This window comes from Zea mays, chromosome 5 (genome assembly GCF_902167145.1).
Source record: "Zea mays cultivar B73 chromosome 5, Zm-B73-REFERENCE-NAM-5.0, whole genome shotgun sequence".
Lineage (NCBI taxonomy): Eukaryota > Viridiplantae > Streptophyta > Magnoliopsida > Poales > Poaceae > Zea > Zea mays.
Window position 1 is genome coordinate 38,502,979 of NC_050100.1, and position 25,469 is coordinate 38,528,447.

Here is a 25,469-nt window from a genome sequence, read left to right on the forward strand (position 1 = left end):
CCTGTGGAAATTTGCTTGCAAGAATGAAATAGAGCTCTGACAAAACTGATCCAGCACAACCAAATTGATGTTGACGCATGCATATGTATAAATGGGCAATCTAGCATAATCAATGGCATATTCAAAAGTAACCCTAGCTAGGTAAATCCTATATGAACTATTCTACACATGAATTAGTTATTGAGGTGCTTCCCATAACCATAAACCATAATGCCAAATGCCAATCAGCATGCAATCCTCCTGACCTCCTGTGATAAGTGTCGAAGCAAAAATAAGAAGAAATGGGGCACCTTCTTTGACCTTGAGAAGCCGCCTTCTTCTTGAGCGTCTGCAGCACACGACACCTAGATCAGTGACATGGACGATATCAAGAGATATAATGGCTGAGTGAATCCAAGAAAGTATAGTAGCCATCGCACGCATACACACCTTGCCAAGGTACTGGAGGCATCGCTCAGCGATGGGTGTGAACTCCAGCGCCACCGTCTCACCCTCGGCCACCATCGCCTTTCAACCCGTCACAATAACATGCTGCCTCCCAACAATGCTCTCGTCGACCTGATATAAGAAGTCGTATACACCCCAAAATAACTATGAATCTAAGCAACCTTTATGATTAGTTTACAACTGACTTGGCAGGTAATATAAAATATGATTCCCTCAGATTTTAGAAATCCCTTCTCGACACAATGAGTGGTCCGTTCATATTCCTCTTGCATACAATCCTACAACCATTTGTCCGCCTGAGAGACATCTGCCATCCGATCAGAACAAATTTCTAAAGCAAACACGAGTAATTACAATAGGTAGAGTAACGAGCAATCTATCACCTTGACATTCGGTAATCCTAGCGGGACACCACGACCGCATCCCAGAGCAGACTCACGGCACCCTCGTTGAACCTCGGCACCAGCGTGGGGTCCTGCTTGACCGCGAACGAGACGTTCATCCGTGCGGTGCTCTCGACTTGCCACGTAATGTACCGCGGAGCACGAACGCAGCCGCCGCGGCGGCCACCAAAGAAGCGCAAGAAACCTGTGAGGATGACGCCCAGGTAGAGCGGCATGGATGTGAGCAGGGAGGTCATGGGCATCCGCACTTGGGAAGAGAGAGATGATCTTCCTGAGGAAGGCGGGGATGCGGGTGCGGTAGGTCGATGGGAGGTCACAAAGTAGTGTGGCAACGACAAGGAGCGTGAAGGAGGGCCTGCTAGGTGCATAGAAAATGTCGGCGAATGCGTCGGAGGCAGAGGAGGGGGAGGGCAAGAGAGCGAGGATCGTAGAGAGAAGTGAGAGGTGGCCCACGGGGGAGGTGGCGATGACCGAGGTTGGGGTGCACACGGGCATGGCGCTGGGGAGGGGGTTGGGGGTGCAGATCTGTTGCGTGGCGGGGTGGGGGCGACAGCTGATCTCGCAGGCAGGGGCCGATGATGGTGGCGGGTGGGGTGAGAGAAATTGATGAGGAGAGGCGAAGGACGCCCGGCGCTGATGACGAGGGCATGAGTGAGGGGGACACCGACGCCTCCCTTGGCCTCCACAGAGGCGGGGGCGAGGGCGGCGTCGAGGATTGCGTGGCGGGGGTGGGCAACACAGAGACATTGACAATTTTGCCATTATGGTTTGTGGGTTTCGTCAGTATACTATCGGGTCTACAAATTATAGACACAGATGGTCCCACCAGTCTTTGACACAGGAGGGCATAATAACATATAACTAAAATTGAGAGTGACACAATCACAAATTTTTTGGGCAACAAAAAGGAACACGAGGGATAGCGGAGGACTCTGGGATGGGGTGCGGGGGCCGAGGGGCCACGCGGGCGCGCAGAGGCGGGGGGCACGCGGGGGCAAGCGGAACCGTGGTGAAGCAGTGTGGACACCTACGCTATAGCCTTCTAGAGCAGTAGAGATTGACACCACGGGCACGCACGTCAGCGCCTCCACCTTCCTCCCCAGCCGCAAGCAGAGCAAGAACCGGAGCTGGGGATCGATTCCGCGCCGCCTGATCTGCGATCGGGACTCGATCGTGCATAATCCGAGGTTCTTCCTCTCTGTCGTCTCCGATCCAGACGGGTGTGCCTGGTCTGCATCTTCATCCTCTGCAAGAAATCACACATCTCGTGGCGCACCTTGCATCAGCCGCGGCCGGCACCTCTACTCTCGCCCGCCCCCTATGTCGTAAGCGCGCAATCAGAACTCCCGATCACCCGCACGCTGGTGCGCCAGTGTCGTCTTCGCCACCATGAACTCCATCGAGCCCTTCAACAGGTGCGCCCCGACCCAACTTCATTCTCGAAACCCTAGCCGCAGCCGTCCTGACCTCCGCGCGGGATCGGCTGGGTTGGTTTTCTTGCAGGCTGGTGAAGCTGGCGGCCCGCGCCTTCTACGATGACGTCTCAATGAAGGGCGACAACCAGCCCAAGACCTCCCGCGGGGACAACCGCGGCATGGCCGTCGTCGTCCTGGACGCGCTCACCAGGTACCTGATGCGAACTATTTCTGTTCAATGAAAAAATTGGTTGTGTACATTAGAAGCTCGGTTGCAATAAGGTTGGATTGGTGGATGGTTGCATTTTAGTTGTGTACATGAGAAACACTTCAATGCAGTTTGGAAGGAAGTGTTGTAACAGAATTCTGCCTAGGGAAGCGACTTCAACCACGTCTTAGGTCGATCACCAGCTGTTATGACCGGCCGCCACTACAGGCGCCGGATCACAGCAGAGGCAATGGATAGACATGCAAATTAGTTGGATAAGGATCTAGACATGCAGATTAGTTGGATAAGGATTAGAAGATTAAGGAGATAAGATTTGTTAGAGAGAAAAGAGGGATTTGATCTCATTAGATAAGTACTAGAAGGAAGTATAAATAATTGTAAGCACCACCCTATGGAATCAAGCAGAAACAATTATAGTTTCCAGCTTCCCTCTGGGAGCTGGGAGAAACCCTAGCCGCCACTGTTCATCGCGCTACTGTTCATCAGTGTGTACTTATGTTCAGCAGCCCATCTCCCTCTTTCCCTGCGGCCAGCATCCACGGCGCCCAAACACAGCCGTGGGCGTTTCCTCCCTCGTCCAGCCCCCTCGCACTCATACAACCTAAGGCCAATCCGTGGTAGGGATCGTATTCCTATCACCAGCTGTCCTCAAGTACATAGTGATGATCCGGTTGACTACCTCCAACTGTCCATCAGTTTGGGGGTGGAATGCGGAGCTCATGTGTAACTTAACTCAAGCCAGTTTGAATAGCTCCGTCCAGAATGAGCTGGTGAAAACTGTCTCTGTCGCTCACAATAGAGCAAGGAAACCCATGTAATCGTACCATACCCTCAAAGAAGGTCTTGTCTACTGATGGAACAGAGTAGGGGTAACCTAGAGCAATGAAATGGCTGTATTTGGAGAACCTGTCAACCACAATTAACACCACTGACTTGTCGCCCACCTTTGGAAATGCTTCAATAAAGTCCATGGGAATGTCTGTCCAGACTGCCGATGGAACAGGCAGGGGCTGCAGGAGTCCTGCTGGATGGAGATGTTCCGTCTTGTCGTGCTGACAAACCGAATAGCCCCGCACATAAATCCTGTACCCGACGAAGTGCCTGCTGATTGTAGAAGGACACTATGAAACGGTGCAGCGTCTTCTCCATGTCCAGAGTCATGGACGAAGGACAGCAACTCTGGCCACAAGGATGATCCGTCGGGAATGAACAGTTTGCCTCGAAACAGCAGCAACCCATCTGTCTCAGACCAGCCAGCAGGCGTAGTCCCAGCGGCCAGCTTGCTGCGCAGTGTTGCAACCTGGGAACCTGCCACTGCCTCATCGCGGAGGGTGTCAAACAACTCGAAAGTTGGTGAAGATAGGGTGTGGACAGCAGCCACCTCTTTATTCTGGCGAGATAGATCATCCGCAGCTCCATTTAATTTGCCAGGCTTGTATTTCACCTCGAAGTCGTAGCCGAACAACTTGCTGACCCACGTATGTTGCGAGATTATGGACAGCCGCTGGTCGAGGAGGAACTTCAGGCTAGTGGTCGGTGTTGATGGCAAATGGCCTCCCCCATACGTACGGTCGCCAATGGCGTACTGCCTTTACCAAACCGATCAGCTCACGTTCATAGGCCGGTAGCTTTTGGTGGTGTTGAGCCATCTGCCTACTAAAATAGGCAATGGCACCATCGGCTTCTTAGGACCTTTTTTTTCTATTCTTAATATAATGATGCGCAGTTCTCCTGCGTGTTCGAGAAAAAAATTCCTTCCCTCAGACACCAGCCTTCCAGCGTTTCAAAAAAGCCGGTTCAACAACTGGGTTGTGGCTTTTGGCTGGTAGAAACAAACAGGGCCTGACTCTAGTATACCCAGGAATTTGGGGCCTATTTGGTTTCCTGCCTAAGGCACCACAACTTGCATAACTTTTCTGCCTAAGGTTAGTTATTGAATTCGAGCGACTAAACTTAGGCAAGTTGTGGTGCTTTAGGCAAGAAACCAAACATGCCCTTAATAACCTTGCATGTTGTGGCTGCAAGCAAAGGCAAAGGTTTCTCGACGATATGGATTTCAGAAAACTGAAAGATACCCCTGCAGCCATAGAAAAACAACAGTAGACCACTTAACATTTTATCAAATAATTGAAAACATAGACAAAGAAAAGTGCTGCTGTTAGCTGCATACCTATAGAATAAATTGTTCTACTAATTAAAGAATCCAAGTTCTTATTGTCATCCAATGACCAAGCTTTTTTCAATGCAGAAGATACTCTTATGGTCATCCAATGACCAAGCTTTTTTCAATGCAGAAGATACGTATCAGCCACATATCAGTATCAGATACATATCTGGGCCATGTCGAATAGGCAGATATGTATCGGCCCACACACTTAATATAATATTCGCAAAATTATAAAAAAACCAGATACTAGGACATATTGTCCACTTATCGTTATAGGATATGTATCTGGTATGCGATATGATGCCTCACCTACGTATCCATGCAACATTGTTTTTTCTGTGGTGTGACTTGAACACCTATTTGATTTTTTGGTCTATTTGATTTATACAAAAATTATTCTACTTCCACCTCAGACGACCGTGGGTCCGAGAGGAAGATTTGGCTAAAGCATTGAAGCTCCACTCGAAACAGCTGCGTCGCATTCTCCGTTTCTTTGAAGAGGAGAAACTAGTCACAAGGGATCATCGGAAGGAGGTTAGTTTTATTTGTGTATTAATATGTTGTTAAGCATGCAGGGCTGCAATTGACTTTTGTAGTTATAATCAAGTTACAACTGCCAACTGGTGATAAAATGTCCTTGTTGTCTATTTATTTAAATGGCGTTAAGCTGTAAGGAAAATAATTCAACATTTTCTTGAAGCCTTGAAAATATACGACATTTATCAAGTAACTAGGTATGTAAGTGGATAGTGATTTATTCATCTGAAATTCTCCATCATGAAGTTGGTGGCTGGCTGACTGCAGAAATTTGTATTCTAACAATTACTGAATAGTTACATTTCTCTCTTGAAAGTGTGCAAGTGAATATCTTATGATTCTGTGACTCGTGTTTCCTCTGGGTGTGGTTCCTTATCTTCTTATTGTAGGAGGATAGAATTGGTGGGATAATCGTTGTATTGTATTGGGCCTTATGTGCTGATTATATAGGGCACATAGGACTAACACCCTACATGGGTAGACAATGTGGTACTATTCGTATTTATTCTAACATTTATCTTGTCTGATTCTGTATTTTCGTTGATCTTTGTTGCCGCAGTCAGCAAAAAATGCCAAAGCACATAATGCTGCAGCTGCTAATGACGGTCAAACAGTTGCTAAGGAGGGAGAAGAGAAAGTAAAGATGCACACACATTCATACTGTTGCTTGGATTATGCTCAGGTTAGTCTTCCAAACCTACACCTTTAAGTTCTTATCATTTTTATAGACGAGAGTTTTTTTAAGAAAAAGAACAATATATTTTAATGTCACCTTTATTACTTGCAGGAGGTAATATTTTTTTATTTTCCCTGGGCTATGACTAAGTACATTTATTTATAGACTATTGATGTTTTGGGATTCTTCTGTTATGTTTCTTAATGAACTGCCCCATATTGCCAGGAGGTAGAAACTTTATTAGTCCTGTATTTTCATGAGTTAATCCTTTTTGTTTGTTAATTTTATCCTTGTAGGAAAAATATTTGACCTCCATTACTTTAACATTTCCCTTTCAAAGCTTTAATTGGGCATACTCTTAGTATTCCATGTGGGTTCTGGGGCGTGAGTGCAAAAGTGATATTAAAGCTCATACATGTACACACGCATGCGCGTGGGTCAGTGTGGGTGCGTGCGCGCCAACTGCACATCACGTCGTGATAGCGTGTCGATTTTCTTGTGTCTTGCATCGTGCAGTTCAAAAGGGGTGTCATGCTGTGGAGGCGTTCACCTGACAGGATGTGTTTGGACTTTGGAGGGATTATTGCCACTTATGTCATATAATTGATGTTGGCTCAGTGCCTCAGACTAACAGGCCCCATATCCAATCAACATATCAAAATGCCCATTTCACGTGTGTACAGACATACGACAAAAAGCATCTTATAAACTGCTTCATTCTCAGCTAGAACTCTATAAAACTTTCTATATCAAAAAAATTGTTGACAACCCTCTATGTTCTCTCAATGGCATGCAAATGAACCTTCTCATTTATACAACATCCCAAAATAAATAACTTTCCCTTTGATGAAAACAGAAGATGAAAAAACCGAAAAAAGCTCTGCCCTTCCATCTCTTGGATAAATAGAGAGGGAGGGCACAGTCCTTTGATGTCCCTTCCAGTTAAGAATTGGGGTTTCACAATTACTAGCCATCATTGACACACGTGTGCATACAAATGTTATTGCTTCTAGGACCTGTGGCACAGGCACTGGATGACAGGGCTTGGGTGAGAGACATCTCCACCACTCTCTCTCTACAAGGAATACATTAATACCTCATGCTTTGGGATATCATGGAAGGGTTGGTGCTTTCTCAAGAAGAAGATCATCATATTTGGAGACACGAGGCTTCGGGAAGGTTTTCTTCTAAATCCTGTTACAAGTCATTCTTCAGAGGATCCATCACTTTTGAACCTTGGAGGAGGGCGTGGAAATCTGGGCACCTCTGAAATGCAAAGTATTCTTATGGTTGGCCATTAAGAATAAGTGTTGGACTGCGGATAGGCTGGAGCGGCGTGGGATGTCCACCCGACAGCCTGCCTGTTCTGTGATCAAGAGCATGAGACGGCCCAACATATCCTAACTAGTTGTGTCTTTGCCCGTCAATTTTGGCATGATCTGCTGGCTCCCCTTGGACTTGCGGCGCTTGCCCCCCAAATTGATGATGAGGTCTTTGGGGAATGGTGGAGGAAGGTGTCAATAGTGCTATTATCCTCGGTGGTTGGAGCCTATGGCTTCATAGAAATAGGTGTGTGTTTGAGGGGGCTCAGCCGAGTCTGCCCAAGCTGAAGCAGGACTTCTCTAATAAGGCTGTCTGCTGGGTGTTGGCTGGGGTTAAGCACCTCCTTGAGTTGGGTTTAGCCTTTGATCCAGGTTGATTCGCTAGTCTGTATGAGTGGTGTAGGCCTGGCAAAGGTCTTGTATGTGGGGCTCTTTCTTCTCCCTTTTATATAAACGATGTGCAGTTCTCCTGCATGTTTGAGAAAAACAATTACTAGCCAATTTTTCTCCCATGCATTTTCTCGTTCGTGGTTCGATGTTGAGATGTTCTGGTATCCTAGGCGTAGAGGAACCACACCAATTCATCCCGAGTTTGATGGTTAAACTCTACTGCGGGGACTATACTGTAGGGGAGGTCCTGCGGCAAAATAGATCGACGCTAGAATGATAAAAAGCTAACACCTCTTATTTGACTTTTCACTATTTTGAAATACGAAAAAGATCCAAATCCAAAACGCAAAGATCGTCTTATTCAAAACCTCAATCATTCGCTCTCTCCCACTTCACACCTTAGAACGCACTGTCCTCAAAATTTGTCCCAAAAATTTGAGTGCACAAAAACATGGAACACTACCTCTTAATCCGGAAGATAATCACATGTGCATGCAAATGATAATTGCCAAATACAGGAGATATCCTCTGGGGAGGGAAATAAGATGAGGGTACCTGCATCTTTTGCCAACGTCCTTAATCTGTCTAGCTGAAAATTTCCACAATTTTATTTATTTTGGGATGGAGGGAGTATATAGCATTAATGGCCTTAGTATTCTCTTCTGAACATGTATGTTGGTTATATTGCAGGCATTTCTCTTGTTCTGTTCTCTTCAGCTAAAAACACTTGTATATGAACCAATACAAAAACTTCACTGGTCGTTTATTCGAGTTTAGTTATCATTTATGTTTTCATCAGTTGATATTTACTGTGCATGAAAGTCACTATTATACTAACAGCATTATGTCCTCATTCATCTTTCTTCTTTCATCTCTTGTTCTGTAACGCAACAAATTATAATGGATGTTTGTCCTCCCAAAGCACAGATATGTGATGTTGTCAGGTATCGGATTCACCGCATGAAAAAAAAATTGAAGGATGAATTGGACAGCAGAAATACAATTCAACACTATATATGTCCTAGCTGTAATAAAAGGTAGTAGGTCTTCGTCTAGTTTATTCATGCTAGGGCTAGGCAGAAAACTGGTGTGCTCTGATAATTTTCTTCTTGTGATCTGCAGATACTCAGCCTTTGATGCACTACAACTGGTAAGCTACACGGATGAGTACTTCCATTGTGAAACTTGCAATGGTGAACTGGTTGCTGAGGATGACAAGCTTGCTTCTGAGGAAATGGGAGATGGCGATGACAATGTTAGAAAGCGCAGGCGTGAGAAATTAAAGGACATGCAGCAAAGAATTGAAGTTAGTCCTCAGTTATCTTTGGAACTCTTCTAAGTAAATGCCAAAATTTACGTGCTTGGTCCAAATATTATGGAAGGAAACAAAAATGTTAGGTGTTTTCAGCATTCCAGCCAGCTTGTGTGCTTTATTAAGTCGGTCAACCAAACAGTTTGGAAGAAAACAAAAACACATGTATAGCTTAGCTGATGTAATATTATAAAACTGATACGAACATCCACCTGTAACTTTGTAAGAGGCATGCTACTTTACCATCATGAACATCACCAACTTTGCTATAACCTTTAGAGATGCCACATTTTTTGATATTGTAAATAGCAAATATCTCACCGGTATAAAACCAATCATTTCATGTCCTTGACTGTCTGCTTGTTTTTTTTAGAATTTATTGTCTTTGCTTAGAGTCAAGAAATAGTTTGACTGATGTCACTACAAGTGCTTGGATCAGAAATTTAGAATATGTCACTTTGGTAAAAAAAAAGACTATTATGTTCTTTTAGGAAAAGAATGAATCGTGTTCATTCTTTGGAGGTGATTGCACGTATACCAATCTATCAACTAGTGCAACGCTCGGTCCTTATCGCTAAGTGAAACTTGGCTCAAAAATAAATTGAAGAAGCACTCCCTTGGACTTGCCTCATTAAAGCGCACCATCGCCCGTCTAAGATCTAGAGTTTCTTGGCTCAAAGAAGGTGATGCTAATACGAAATTGTTTCATATGCATGCCCGTCACCGGAAAAGAAAAAATTTTGTGGCAAGATTGGTTGCTGACAACCAGGTTTTCACTGGACATAATGAGAAGGCCATTCTAATGGATCAATTCTATTCCAATCTGCTGGGTGTCAGCATTGACAGAGATTGCTCTGTCAATCTTGAAGCTGTGGGAGTTTCGACCTTTGATTTGGCTGCTCTGGACTTGCCTTTCTTGGAGAAAGAAGTGTGGGAAACAGTTAAATTGCTTCCTTCAGATAAGGCTCCGGGTCCGGATGGTTTCACAGGAGGATTTTATAAGGCATGCTGGTCTATAATTAAAGTGGATATAATGGCAGCAGTTTCAGCAGTTTGGAGCAGGAGATTTGCGCAGTTCAATAGGCTGAACACAGCGTACATCACATTGATCCCAAAGATGGAGGGGGCTGATCAAGTAAAAGACTTCAGACCAATTAGCCTGGTACATAGCTTCGCAAAATTGATCACCAAGCTGCTAGCTAATCGCCTAGCTGGAAGGTTAAATGAGATGATTTCACCCATTCAAAGCGCTTTTATAAAAGGCCGTTTTATTCAGGATAACTACATGTTAGTTCAGCAAACTGCAAGGTTTCTTCATCGACGAAGACATGCCCATTTGCTTCTGAAATTGGACATCACAAAAGCCTTTGATTCTGTCTCCTGGCCTTTTCTCATAGAGGTATTACAAAGGATGGGATTTGGACAGCTTTGGAGGGATATTCTATGTGGGCTGCTTGCAACCTCTTCCACTCAAGTGATGGTAAATGGGTTTCCGGGCAAACATATTGTTCATCGTCAAGGACTACGACAGGGTGACCCCCTCTCACCGATGCTCTTCATTCTAGTCATGGATGTGCTTGGGCGAATGGTCACTGCAGCTGAAGGGGCAGGACTTCTTCAACCCCTTGCTACAAGATCTGTGCATCACCGAGTCTCTATGTATGCTGATGATGTAGTCCTCTTCTTGCGACCAGCTGCCAAAGATATAGCAACCTGTTGGGTCTATGCTTCGTCGCCGAAGGTCTTCAAGGGAGAAGCGGTTTTATAATGTGTGAGCAGGTATCTTCGGACTTGTATCAGAAAGGGAGAAGCTCAAAAGATACAAAGGTTGACACAGCGCCGAAGCTGTGAAGCAGGAAAGCTTCGGCATGTTCGCAGAAAAGGGAACCGACTTAAAGATGAAAAGGCCATTTAGACCTCGATAGAGTGCTATAGAATTATCACCAAATGTAAAGGGCATGTATGTAATTTTGTATGGGTTGTACCCCGTGCCTATAAATAGGTGAACAGTACCCCCGTACTGTTCACGTTGACTTTGCATTTGCTTCTGCGTCACATTTATACTTTTATCTCCTTTCAAGCCGAAGGTACATTTATAATTCGATATTGTCTTTATTTCTCTATGATGATATAAAAAAGTTAAATGTATGATGTTATATGATTATTCATGCCATCTTTTATGTTTCATATGCTTCGTTTTTCATTAACGTATACTGAGATCATGAAGGTTCGTCCTTCATGACCTTCGTCCGAAGATCGTTATATCCTAAGGGAAATAATGCTTCAAAGGACGAAGGACTTTATCGTTTAACATTCTCTGTGTTGCCTTGTTCTTAACTCATAGCATTTGAGAACAAGTCCCCAATATTGGCGCCCACCTCCGGTGAACTCACTTCCACTTTTTGAGCTGATGGCTTCGTTCAACGACCAAGCTGGAGCTGCTTCGGACCCGAAGCTGGTGCTACCGATCACAGGTGGCTCGTCCTCAGAACCAGCTAACAAGAAACAGAAGAAGGAAGCACAGAGAAGGGTACAGCATGTTGGGGTGCAAGGACCCTTCATCAAGACAAGATGGTCTCACATTCCTATTACCTTCTCCCAAGAGGACCTTCAGCTAAAAGATTACCCACACAATGATGCCATGGTTATCTCTTGTGTTATCAAAGGATTTCTGGTCCACAATGTCTTGGTTGACACAGGCAGTGCAGCTGACATCATATTTGCTAAAGCCTTCAGACAAATGCAAGAGCCAGAAGATAAGATTCATGATGCTACACATCCTCTCTGTGGCTTCGGAGGAAGACAGATTGTAGCACTGGGCAAGATCACCATGTCAGTGACCTTCGGATTCATCAACAACACTAGAACTGAGCAAGTTGTGTTTGACATTGTTGACATGGAATATCCTTACAATGCAATTATTGGTCGTGGTACTCTTAATGCCTTCGAAGCAATCCTTCATCCTGCTTATCTTTGCATGAAGATACCTTCGGATCAGGGACCCATTGCTATCCATGGAAGTCAGGAAGCCGCAAGAAGGGCCGAAGGTAACTGGACTGACTCCAAAGCAATCCATAATATAGATGGAGCCGAAGCTTGTGAACAGTACAAATTCAGAAGGGAGAAAGCAGCTTCAGCAGATCAGCCGAAGCCTATGCTCTTATGTGAGGACATAGCAGAGCAGAAGGTGCTGTTAGGCTCTCAACTATCCGAAGAGCAGGAAAAAACCTTGATAAGGTTTTTGTTCAATAACAAAGATGTTTTTGCATGGTCAGCCAATGATCTATGCGGAGTTAATAGGGATGTTATTGAGCACTCGCTCAATGTCGATCCATCCTTCAGACCCAGAAAGCAAAGGCTTCGGAAAATGTCAGATGATAAGGCCGAAGGTGCTCGCAACGAAGTCAAAAGACTCCTCAGTGCAGGAGTTATTAGAGAAGTGAAGTACCCAGAATGGCTGGCTAACACTGTTATGGTAAAAAAGGCCAATGGCAAGTGGCGAATGTGCATCGATTTTACAGATCTTAACAAGGCTTGTCCGAAGGATGAATTCCCACTACCAAGGATAGACTCTTTAGTTGATGCAGCAGCTTCGTCAGAGCTCATGAGTCTGTTAGACTGCTATTCAGGCTATCACCAAATTTGGATGAAGAAGGAAGATGAGCCGAAGACTAGCTTCATCACTCCAAGTGGCACATATTGCTATCTTCGGATGCCTGAGGGGCTCAAAAACGCTGGAGGAAGTTTCAGCCGAATGACTGCGAAGGTTCTTCAATCTCAAATAGGCAGAAATGTGTTAACTTATGTTGATGACATCATTGTCAAAAGCACGAAGCAGGAGAATCATATTGCTGATCTGCAGGAGACCTTCGCCAGTTTCAGGCAAGCTGGCTTAAAGTTAAATCCAGAAAAATGTGTCTTCGGAGTGAAGAAGGGGAAATTTCTTGGATGCTTGGTTTCAACAAAGGGAATTGAAGCTAATCCAAGTAAAATTGAAGCCATACTTCGGATGGAGCCACCAACTACAAAGAAGGGGGCTCAAAGATTGACAGGAAGGTTGGCATCTCTCAATAGATTCATATCCAGATCGGCAGAGAGAAATTTACCATTCTTCGAAGTGCTGAAGTCGGCCGAAGTCTTTCAATGGGGACCAATCCAGCAGAAGGCTTTCGAAGAACTGAAACAGTATTTGATAGATCTAACAACATTGACTCCACCAATGCCAGGGCCTCCTTTATTGTTATATGTGGCAGCTTCGCACTCAGCGGTAAGTGCAGCGCTTGTTCAGGAGAAGCTTGATGGTCAAGTCAAAAGGCAGGCCCCAATATATTTTGTTTCCGAGGTCCTTAGTTTATCAAAGAAAAATTATACAGAGTTGGAGAAGATACTGTATGCTGTCTTGATGGCCTCCAGGAAGCTTCGGCACTATTTCCAAGCTTACAACATAATTGTTCCTTCATCACAACCTCTGAAGGATATTATGAGGAACAGAGAAGCTACTGGAAGGATTGGAAAATGGGCTGCAGAGCTCAATGAATTTTGTATTGAATATGTTCATAGATCTTCGATTCAGTCGCAGGCACTGGCAGACTTTATTGCTGATTGGACACCAGGGGCTCAGGAGGAGGAAACAAATAAAGACAACGAAGCCTGGATAGTGTTTTGTGATGGATCTTGGGGAACCTTCGGAGCAGGAGCGGCTGCTGTGTTGGTTTCACCTTCCAAAGTCAAAACCTGTTATGCGGCAAAACTTGATTTTAATTGCACAAATAACATTGCTGAGTACGAAGCATTGATTTTAGGTCTTCGGAAGTTAAAAGCAATGGGAATCAGAAGGGCCATACTTAAAACTGATTCCCAGGTTGTTTCGGGTCATATTGACAAAAGTTGTAAGGCTAAGGATCCGAAGCTTGAAAAATATCTGGATATGGTTCGAAGAGTCGAAGCTTCCTTCGAAGGGTTTTCTGTCAAGAATATCCCTCGAGGACAAAATGAGCATGCTGATCTGCTAGCTAAGTCAGCAGCACAGGGGCTGCCTTTACCTTCGGATGTGTTCTTTGAAACAATAAAAGCACCTTCGGTGTAACTCCTTGAAAGAGCAGTTCTTAATATATCTCCTGTTTTTAGTGAAGATTGGAGAACTGAGATCATCTCTTACCTTCAGGGTAAATTTCTTTCAGATGACGAAGCTTATAACAAGAGAATAGAGGCAAGAGCTCGTCCATATGTCATGATAGAAGGGGAGTTGTACAAACATGGAGTTTGTGCTCCGTTGCTCAAATGCTTATCCAGAACCGAAGGTATAGAGTTAATGAAAGAAATACATGCAGGCCTGTGTGGATCTCACATCGGATCTAGGCCGTTACTTGGAAAAATTTTCCGTCAAGGATTTTATTGGCCGAAGGCAGCTTCGGATGCAGCAGAATTGGTTCAAAAGTGCGAAGGTTGTCAGAAATGTGCAAGAGATAAAAAACAACCTTCGTCCTTGACACAGCTCATACAACCCACTTGGCCATTGCAAAGGTGGGGCCTTGACTTGTTAGGTCCGTTACCACCGGCCCAAGGGAACTTGAGATATGTTGTGGTAGCTGTGGAATATTTTTCTAAATGGATTGAGGCGAAGCCTTTAGCCACAATAACTTCGGCTACCATCCAAAAGTTTTTCTGGCAGAATATTGTTTGTCGTTTCGGGGTGCCAAAGGCTATCACTGTGGACAATGGAACACAGTTTGACTCCGAAGCTTTCAGGGATTTCTGTGACCAAATTGGTACGAAGATCCATTTTGCATCAGTCAGGCACCCGGAGTCAAATGGACTCGTTGAAAGAGCCAACGGCATTATAATGACAGGAATAATGAAGCTAATCTTCAATCAACCTAGAGGAAAATGGCCAGATCAGCTAACCAAAGTGGTGTGGAGCCACAACACGACAACATCAAGGTCTACAGGCTTCACTCCATTTAAGTTATTGTTCGGTGACGAAGCAATAACTCCAGAGGAAGCTAAAGCCGGATCAATAAGGATAGTAGCTTCGGCAGAATCAGATTCCGAAGCTGCTTATTCTATAGAAAAAGATGCTTTAGAAGGGATCAGACTGCAAGCCGTGGAGAATATTAATAAATATCAAGCTGAAACAGTCAAATGGCGGGATAGAAAGGTTCGGCTAAAAAATATTGAGCCAGGGCACTTGGTACTTCGGAGGGTGGCCAACCCGGAAACAGTGGGCAAATTGCAGTTGAAATGGGACGGGCCTTTCTTAGTAGCATCTTCGTCAAGGCCCGGTTCATACAGATTGAAAGATATGGACGGCAATGACATTCCTAGGTCTTGGAATGCGGATGAGCTTCGGCGATATTATGTATAATTCGATGTAATTTTTCACATTTTTATTTTTTCTTTCATGGCACCCTTTTCCTTTCCAAAGGGGGAGAAAGGTTTTTAATGGGGCCAGCATATGTAATTTCCTTTTTTAGTCTTATAAGAGCAAAATCCCCCAAAGAATGTAAATGTAAAAGCTGAGAGCGCACCATCGAGTGCCGAAAAGTACAAACGAAGAAGCTCCAAAGACGTTCCTAAGGGAATGCAGAGCTTATACCGCCTAAGTAAAAGGCGAAGAAGCTCCAAAGTCGTTCCTAAGGGAATGCAGAGCTTACAGCGAAAAGTCAACGCTGATTCCGCCTAAGTAAAAGGCGAAGAAGCTCCAAAGTCGTTCCTAAGGGAATGCAGAGCTTACAGCGAAAAGTCAACGCTGATTCCGCCAAAAGTAAAGGCGAAGAAGCTCCAAAGTCGTTCCTAAGGGAATGCAGAGCTAAGGTGTGATTGTTTTTAAGAAAATAATGGCTATGAATATAGCTTCGGATACGTGTTTGGCCATTCATTTGCACAACACATTACATCATAGCATTTGCATTCATAAACATTCATCTAGGCATATGTAGGATAATCATCTTCATCGCATAAAATGATTGCTTCGGCAAGAAGAGAAAAAAGAAAGGGAAAAAGAGCTTCGTGCACAAAAAAGAGGGGAAGCTGTTGTTTTTATGAAGGAGAGCTTCGGAAAAAAGGAAAATGATGTTTTCTATGCTTCGTTGCGTACGAAAAGAAGGGAAGGTGTTTTTTTTCGCCTTCGACTCAAAAAAAAAGGAAATTTCGTCCACATCAAAGCATTTCTCATAAATCAGTGAAAGGTTAAGGATATATTACAAGGTATGAACAGTATACATGGAAGTTTTGTTTACATTTACAAAAGTTATCTCAAAAGTTTTTCAAGTACTGTCTGCAGTCTACTATCTAAATCTCCAAGGAGCTTCGGCTTCGGCGTTATTTTTGATCATCAGCTTCGGCTTCGTCATCCTACATGAATAAGGTCATTGGAAGTCAGAATCAAGTTTATAGGAAAAGGTAAGCACAAGGTATGATTTCTTACTGGATCAAGGTGGCTACGAGCTTCGTCTCCAGCTTTCTCTCGACCACCTTTTGTCCATATCATTTTTACAAATCGATTCGAGATGCTTCGGGCGAGATCAGGGATGTCATCCAGGATTGATGGTGACAAGGTAAAATTTGGCCTATTGACAATTTTCCCATGATCACAGCCAGCCTTCATGAAGGCTGCAGCAGTCCCTCGAGAAGCCACCCAGGCACAGAAGTCACCATGCCCAGCTATGACTTCGTCGAGCTCGTCAATCTCCCCCTCAATGTGTTCGAAGGTTTTTGGTAGATCTTCAGCTGAGGGGGTAAATTTTTCGCTGCTAGCTCCAACCGAGTAAAAAATCTTTCTTAATCGTTGAATGCACTTGTTGCTAAATTCTAGGCATTTTTCTTGAAGATTTGTCAGTAGTTTTCTCAAATCCGAATTCTGCTGAGCTTCGGCTTCAAGTTTTTCATTGAGATCTTGTTTTTCTCGTTCGAACTGCTCAGACTGGCGGAGAAGCTTCGAGTTTAGTTCTGATATTTTTGCTTCAGCTTCCGCCAGTAAGCCTTCGGCTGCCTGGAGCTCAAAGTTCTTTTTCTCAAAAGCATCTGATTGCTCCTTTATTTTGTTTTCCAAATTTCCGATTATAATTTCATGCTTTTTATCTTCAAGATCTTGCTGCATTTGCAAGGCTTTGCTCAATAACATACTCTACACAAACACAACCTTCGTCAGACATGTTTTTATTAGAAGCAATAAAAGTTAAGAGACGTCATTCACCTTGAAGTTGGAGTAAAACAAACTACCAACGACATGTTGTCGTCGGTAGCGGCTGATATCTGCTTCTAGCTTCGGGAATCCAATACTCTTGGACAGAGTACTAATAACTTTGGCCCCTGTTTGGTCCCGAATACACTCTAATTTCTCATCATCAACGCCTCCGAAGAGGAGTGCCCCAGGTTTGTATCCACAGGATTGGGCATACTCTTTAAGCTCTTCTATTTCAGCTTTTGTTAGATGTTCTCCAACTAAGTTTTGGAACGCGAAGGCTTCGTTTTCTGAAGCTTCGTCAGCAATTTCTTTTCCTTTCTTTGACGCTACGGTCACAGTCTCTTCGGCAACAGTGGCAGCTTCTTCTGCAGCCATGTCTAGCAGCATTTGGTCAATATGTTCAATTGTGCTCTCTAAATTCAAATCTTCAGCTGAGGCAACTTCGGCGGTTGCGGCCTCCGAAGGTGCAATTTCAATATCTGCCCCCTCTGTAGCTGCTCGTGTTTTTTGGGCCGAAGCTCTTGGCGGTGTTTTGTCAATTACCTCTGTTACGGTAATGATTCTTTGTTTCTTTGTCTTGATTGTTTTCCTCGATTTCTCGGGCTCCTTGTCCTTCTGAAAAAACTTTGTCAGTTGAGGATCCAGTGGACTTAGCTTCGCAGGTAAGGATTCAGTCATTACCTTCAGAATTTCCTCAACAACAGCAGCAGAAGGTGATGCGGGAGTTTCTTCTGCTTCGGATATTTGTTGCTTCGGAGAAGAAGCTTTCCTTTTCTTCGGTATTTTCTTCTTTATTGGCTCTTTCTCACCTTCATCTAGGGCTTCAGTTCCTCGTTTCCTTTTTTGGCCTCCGGCACCTTTGTTCAGATTTTCGTAGTCTGGGTATTCGAAACCCAAGGCGTCCAACACCCGATTCAGTCTTCGTTTTGGACGGGTGCCGAAGGCTGCGGTCATCAATTGATCTTCTTTTTTGGAATAATTACCAAGTATCTCGTTGCACATCACTTCAATCGTATCCAGCCACTCTTGGCAAGGAGTTTTAAAGTATTTCTTAAATTTGAAGTAGTAAGGCAAGCGTACAAGTTCACCTTTTTTCTTCTCCCCCTCCAGCTTCGGCATTTCCCACTCTTTTACACTAGGGAAAACCTTGAAAGCCAAGAATTCCTGGACCAGGTCCCTTGTACTGATATTCTCTGCAATTATTTTGAATTCATACATTGCTTTTTGAGTCGGACCCTCTGGTAACATGTGGCACTGGGGGCGGGTTTCTCCGAAGGTCAGTTCAAGTGGACTCTGCACAAGCTTTTCCTTATCGTCATCAACCTTGACGTAGAACCATTCCGATTTCCACCCTGCTGCCCATTTGCTTCGGTAGCTGATCACAGGATACTTCGTAGTTTTCCGATAAGCAAAGTTATAGCAACCAAAATTCTCATGTAATCCATCTTTTCTAGCCTTTGTCTGATAGTGCAATTCATGAACCCGGCAAAAGCTGTCCGCAAACGGTTCCACCGCCTGGCTTCGGAGTGCCCAGATATAAACATTGAGCCTAACGATAGCGTTGGGGGTCAGCTGGTGAAAATAGATTCCAAAATTCTTTAATATCTCTGCAATAATCCCATGAAGGGGGAATCTTAATCCAGCCTTTAGGAAGCTCTTAAAAATAACAATTTCATCTTTTTCCGGCTTTGGGGTAGTCTCTTCTCCCCCGAAGCGTAATAGCTTCTTTTGATTTTCAGTAAAATAGCCTGACTTTACCATCTTGGACAAATCAGCCTTCGAAACAGTAGATTTCCCGAAGTCCAAATGGCTGGGTTTGCTTGGCGTAGCAAGGTGATAATCATCTTCGGGGTCAGTTTCCTCAGCATCTTCTCCTTCTGCTTCAGCGATTGATTGTTCTACATCATCAATAGGAGCCTTTCCCGAAGTCACTAGCCCGGATCGTTGCATGGCTTCGGAGATAGGGACAGTCTCCGAAGCTTCAGTTTCGTCCCCCTCACGTTCAACCCTAGCGGTAGAACGGACTCTGGCCATTTAACTATGAACTTGTGAAACTTTAATACTTTTTTCTCCGAAGCAGGCTTCAAGATGGAGCTTCGTTCAATTCTGACAAACAAGCTTCGGCAACGGTTAAAAATTTTGGCAGCAAAACAGTGCAAATAGCAGTAAATGCTGTGGTAACTTCACACCTACTCGTCTGTTTATATAGTGCCGCAGGTAAGAAGGCGAAGCGCCAGAAGTTTTACACCAGGCGGACACCCGCTCGCACTCGCTGAACGGTGGACCACAGAGACCGAACAGTAACTCTGCAAGGTGGGGCCGCTACGCGCAGGGAGAGTGAATCGTTTCTCGGCAACGAGCTCAGGGAAGGTGTTTTTTTGGACCTTCGGCTCCCCGAAGCTTAAGAGACTTTTTTCACGGATCAAGCTCGTTACGAAAAACGATCTAGCACCGCGAAAGGGGCTACTGTTGGGTCTATGCTTCGTCGCCGAAGGTCTTCAAGGGAGAAGCGGTTTTATAATGTGTGAGCAGGTATCTTCGGACTTGTATCAGAAAGGGAGAAGCTCAAAAGATACAAAGGTTGACACAGCGCCGAAGCTGTGAAGCAGGAAAACTTCGGCATGTTCGCAGAAAAGGGAACCGACTTAAAGATGAAAAGGCCATTTAGACCTCGATAGAGTGCTATAGAATTATCACCAAATGTAAAGGGCATGTATGTAATTTTGTATGGGTTGTACCCCGTGCCTATAAATAGGTGAACAGTACCCCCGTACTGTTCACGTTGACTTTGCATTTGCTTCTGCGTCACATTTATACTTTTATCTCCTTTCAAGCCGAAGGTACATTTATAATTCGATATTGTCTTTATTTCTCTATGATGATATAAAAAAGTTAAATGTATGATGTTATATGATTATTCATGCCATCTTTTATGTTTCATATGCTTCGTTTTTCATTAACGTATACTGAGATCATGAAGGTTCGTCCTTCATGACCTTCGTCCGAAGATCGTTATATCCTAAGGGAAATAATGCTTCAAAGGACGAAGGACTTTATCGTTTAACATTCTCTGTGTTGCCTTGTTCTTAACTCATAGCATTTGAGAACAAGTCCCCAACACAACCATAGTGGATATTCTTCACTTATTCGGCGAGGCTTCTGGGCTACATAATAATGTCCAGAAATCTAATGTATATCCCATTCGTTGCGACGAGAGTGACATTGCAGTTGTGCATGGTTTGCTGCCGTGTGGAATTTCGTCCTTCCCCTGTAAATATCTTGGACTTCCATTAACGCTGCGAAAGATAACCAAGGAACAGGCGCAGCCAATTATCGACAAATTTGCAAATCAGCTTCCTGGATGGAAGGCAGACTTGATGACAAGGGCTGGGAGAACAGTTCAAGTGCGGTTTGTGCTTACTGGGATGCTCATCTACTTAGCAATGGCAATTGATCTCCCAACTTATATCACAAAAGCAATCGATAAAATCCGAAGAGGCTTTCTTTGGAGAGGTCGCAAAGAGATAAATGGGGGGCATTGCCTTGTTTCTTGGAGCAAAGTTTGTCGGCCTCTTGATTTGGGTGGTCTTGGTATTTCAAGCATTAAGGAGCTGAGTTGGGCGCTGCGGATGCGTTGGTTATGGCCGCAAAAAACGGAGCCTAACCGACCTTGGTCATCCTTGACTATCCGAGTTCCGGACAAGGTTCAAGCCTTCTTCAGTATGGCGATGCAAACGGAAGTTGGAAATGGTGCTAATACTCTTTTTTGGAAGGATCGATGGATTCAAGGACAGAGGGTGGCAGATATTGCGCCAAGACTTCTTCAAGTTGTTCCGAAAAGAAAAATCAATACAAGGACAATGCAAGAAGCTATTACTAGAAGAGCATGGATGTCGGATATTCGAGGGGCCCTATCTGTGGGGGCAATTGTTGATTATCTTCACCTCTGGAACTTACTGTTAACTGCTGAATTAAGGCCGAATGTTGAAGATAAGCACATTTTTAGGCTGGCTGCCAATGGAAAATATTCAGCGAAATCTGCCTACGAGGGGTTTTTCACTGGCTCGATTCCTTTTGAACCGTACGAGAGGATATGGAAAACCTGGGCGCCTCCTAAATGTCGGTTTTTTATGTGGTTAGTTGCTCAAAAAAGTTGTTGGACAGCTGATCGTCTTGCAAAAAGAGGATTAGATCACCCTGATAGTCCTCTTTGTGAACAAGAAAGTGAAACAATAGACCATCTTCTGGTCTCTTGTGTTTTCTCAAGGGAGTGTTGGTTCCTTTTGTTGAGACAATTTGGACTGCATACTCTGTCCCCTCAACCGGAAAATGATAGTTTCCTAGACTGGTGGAGGACAATAAGTGAAATGGCAGTTGGACAAATGAAGATGGGGTTTAACTCCCTTGTTTTGCTTGGTGCATGGATCTTATGGAAGCACCGTAATCAGTGTGTCTTCGAGGGCGGCAGTCCGAGTGTTGCTGCTGTTCTGGAGCAGGTTGGAGAAGAGCGAAGGTTGTGGGAGATGGCAGAGGCTAAGGGGCTTATTTTCCTAGCAGCTAACCGTCCTCACGGCTAATTTCTGTTCATGGGTTTGTTGTTTTTATCTGTTTTTTCTGCTGTTTTTTGAGGAGTTTTAAACCTCAGTGGTTTGGTTTGTAAGGGTTTTGGCCCGACTTTTTTCTTCTTAAATATAATGATATGCAGCTCTCCTGCATATTCGAGAAAAAAAAAACTAGTGTAACGGAATATTGTTCGTAGTATTTAAGAATCTGACTGAGGTTTGTTCTGTATATTGTTTTTTTATTACATTAGGAGCAATTGAAGCCATTGGTTGCACAACTTGATAGAGTGAAGAATCTGCCTGCGCCTGAGTTTGGTAGTCTTCAAACATGGGAAAGAGCACATATTGGTGCCTTTGCAATTGGTGACCCTGCTGCAGCTGATTCTTCTAGGAATTCACAAGGGCAGTATGGTACACCAATGCCATACCTTGGACAGACAAAGGTAAGACTTCCATATATCTTCTTGGTTGTATATCTGACATAATTAAGTTAGATTTCAACTCTTCTCCATATCCCAATGAATTTCTGAATCATTAGTCTATCATCTGCACAGAAGTCAACTCTTCTCTTCTCTACTATCCATCAAAATAAGAAAAACACCTTGAATTGAACCAGAAGTTTTCACATGTGTACCTTTTGTTAAATGATGTTGCGGCATCTCTATAAAAAAAGTTCTCACCAATGCATTTATGTGTTTAATATGGAGTCACCACACATGTGCTTAGCTTGTTGCACTTTACATTGCGGGCATACCTTTGCCTGTACAGTGAGATGTCTGTTCCATTCTTCAGGTTGAAGTTGATATATTGAGTGATGGTGAAAAAGAAGGTGCTGAATCAGGTAAAGATGGTTCTGAACTCAAAGTCATACCTCCATGGATGATCAAAGATGGCATGAATCTTACAAAGGAACAAAGAGGAGAGAAAATTGAGTCACAAAAACTTGAAAAATCTGAAGCCAAAGATGATAAGAAACAGGACTTGAAAGATGATCAAAGTGTACAGGTCAGTTCAGTAATGAACATATACTGGACTTTATAGTAAAGAATCTACTGTTCAGATAATTTTATATTTTTATCCTGTAGGAAGAATACATAAAGGCCTATTATGAGGCCTTGAGGAAAAAGCAGGAAGAGGAAGAAGCAAAAAACAGAATGCAGCAGGAAGGCAAGATTTCTGTCCCTGATTCTCAAACTGAACGCCAAGTGGGCAAGAAATACAAGCGGGACGACGATGATGATGAAGACATTGAATGGGAAGAGCATCAACCTACAGCTGCAGGTCTTTTGCTTACTCAACCATTTTAGTTTTCTGCATTCTGTATCTGAAATGCATGTATTGGTAAAAACTGGAACCCTGCGTATGTTTGTTTTTCCATCCTATCTTCAAACTATACCTTTCAAACTATACCTGAATTATTGTCTAATAAATAGCAATTTGATAATAGTGTAAACAGAATTTGATGTATTTAATGTGTGGACACGGTATCATCACTGATTCCAAAAATAAGTCCGACTAACCTTTTTGACTTTAATTGAATAAAGTTCGTACATGTATTCGAGGTTTTTTTCTTCCTATTTAAGCCTTATTTAAATACTGATCTAAGAGCATCTGCAAGGGGCACCCAAAATGCTGGAAGTTCTCACATGAATACAGTCTAGAAAAGGGATAAACTGAGACAAGCCTTCCCCGCAAATATAGAAAGGCTGCCTCAAACCTACGACCTTATGACTCAATGAGGCAAACAACTCTCACTGGTGTGCCAGTCCTGCCATTCTCTAAGAGCATCTCCAAGGGTCTTACTTAAATTCACTCTAAATTCTCATTTGTAGAGTCATTTAAATAAAAATCATTTTTATATATTTTTACCTTTCAACAATATTTCTGTACTTTGTACGGACTCTAGAGAACTAACCCCACTCTTTGTTGAGGACATATCATGTGCAATCACTCATTTGGTGCAAGTGTGCAATCAAACCATCCAAAGCATCTAATCTAGATTCAACGATTTAATATGGAAATGGTTAAAAGTAAAATTGGTACTACCTCCGTTCTTGAATATTTGTCGTCTACTAGTTCATTTTTAAACTAAACCGCGACAAATAAAAAAGAACGGAGGGAGTACTAGATTTCAAGTTGAAGGGGTTAAATGTAAATAGTCATATTGGATCGATATTGGATGCACTAGACCCTTGATTGCACGGTTGCACCAATATAAGTGATTGCACAAGATATCTTCCCCTCTTTGTCTTTGGCTAGCGAGAAATCAGAAATAGATAAAACGACAATATTTGGATGTTTAATTAGAGAAATTGTAGGACATTTTTCACCGAAGTCTCTATTCCTATCAATATGGATGCATATAAAGAGGCTCTTGTAGTTGCTCTAATCAATCATTTAGACATGTTTTTTCATAGCTTCTGATCTCACATCACCACCTGTCTTTGATGTCAAACGTTCACTACCTTTTACTTCTATCCCTGAATGATAATTGCTAAGCATATTTTGTATAGGGAAAAGTCAAAATTTGCAAACTGTGACAAACAGTTATTCAAATTATATAAAAGTTTAGGACATACAACTCGCACGAATACATTTGTATTTAAATTTTAAAGTGCCTCTGAGATGATATTGATACTTTAGGAAATGCCAACATATTGTAAGAAATTAGGGGTCAATATATTTTGTATGACTTGCTGATCAGAATATGTTACCATTCTCAGACAGAGGGTGTAGCTATAACATTTTAATGAAGGGTGTCGAGGTCTGATTATCAGCTACTCTAATTATGGTACTAGACCTTGACACAGACTACCTTTGGTTTCCGTGTCTTTGATGACACTGGGCTTTACGCTTTAATAATGTCGTAGTTTTTTTAGAAGGCGAAAGGGCCTCTGGCGTAATGGTTAAGGCTTTTGAGTAGCACCTTCAGGTCCTGAGTCGATCCCTTTCGGTGGTGAATTTCTGGCTTGGTTAAAAAAAACCTCTCGCTGTGCTTCGCCCGCTTCCGGGTTACGTCCTGCTCGCCACCCTCCGGCCGGGCCATTCTATAGAGTGGGTGGGGACAGCCCGCTAGTGATGGGGGGTCAGGGTTCGGGGATTTTATCATGTTTTGATCTCTTCCCGCGGCTTGTTGTGGCTTTAATTTGGCTGTGGCTGCAGCTTCTATAGTATTTTGTGTCTGTGGATAGCAGTTGCGGCTGCTAGCCAGCCGTACTGGAGGGGGTGGTCTTTCCCTCCCCGACCAAGTAGTTATTTTACAAGTACCGCCTGGTGAATTTTTGAATTTCGTCATCTGTTCCAGTTAAATGTGTATAATGTTTCAACCTCCACTTGTATCCACTATTTTGCCTAATCTGTTTAAAAATGTGTAGGGAATGCAACCGAAACATACAAATTGGCAGATTTGAATGCGGAGGCCCAAGAATCTGGCGATGATGAAGATGATAATGTGTGGGAAGAGGGCTAATGCTAAAAAGATAACAGACTATTCCTGTGCGGCTGCGCCCTTAGGATTTTGGTATCCCACCAGAGGTCGAGAGTATTTCACTAATGAGCTTAGTTATGTTGAACGCATGATCCCGAGAAACTTGTCAAGTGAAAAGCCAGCCCCTATGCATTTTTAGTTGAAGATGTACAAATTATACTTAAATACTTTATGAGCCGGTCAGCAGTTTCCCCTGTTACTTCGAAGAGCTGTTGTAGTCTTGTAGACTGTTAATGTGTGGGCAACTTGCATGCCTTTGTTTCGCTGAAAGGAATTACACGTACATGCACGTTTATGTCCTGAAAGTGAAAATGCAATCGTTGTAGTTGCCATTCA

General features: G+C 43.5%; 1 protein-coding gene across 2 annotated transcripts; it reads left to right on the top strand.

The window, feature by feature from the left end:
- Nucleotides 1–1,713: 1,713 nt before the first annotated feature.
- On the top strand, nt 1,714–25,469 carry LOC100273603 (Transcription factor TFIIE alpha subunit). Of its 2 annotated transcripts, NM_001148019.1 has the most exons (10): nt 1,801–2,266; nt 2,355–2,477; nt 5,076–5,196; nt 5,759–5,881; nt 8,515–8,624; nt 8,710–8,893; nt 21,898–22,089; nt 22,439–22,651; nt 22,732–22,927; nt 25,021–25,464. In NM_001148019.1, exons 1-10 carry the CDS (start codon nt 2,241–2,243, stop codon nt 25,113–25,115), a joined length of 1,383 nt encoding a protein of 460 aa, NP_001141491.1. In that variant the 5' UTR covers nt 1,801–2,240; the 3' UTR covers nt 25,116–25,464. The 2 variants fall into 2 exon arrangements, with proteins under 2 accessions (XP_008681458.1, NP_001141491.1); XM_008683236.2 differs by lacking the exons at nt 8,515–8,624; nt 8,710–8,893 and having other exon boundaries at nt 1,714–2,266; nt 25,021–25,469.

Bases quoted from the DNA above. Each gene is read 5' to 3' on its own strand.
- LOC100273603 (NM_001148019.1), top strand. From the start codon at position 2,241: ATGAACTCCATCGAGCCCTTCAACAG. The intron at 5,197-5,758 runs GTTAGTTTTATT...TTGTTGCCGCAG, and splicing joins CAAGGGATCATCGGAAGGAG to TCAGCAAAAAATGCCAAAGC. The intron at 22,652-22,731 runs GTCAGTTCAGTA...TTTATCCTGTAG, and splicing joins AAGATGATCAAAGTGTACAG to GAAGAATACATAAAGGCCTA.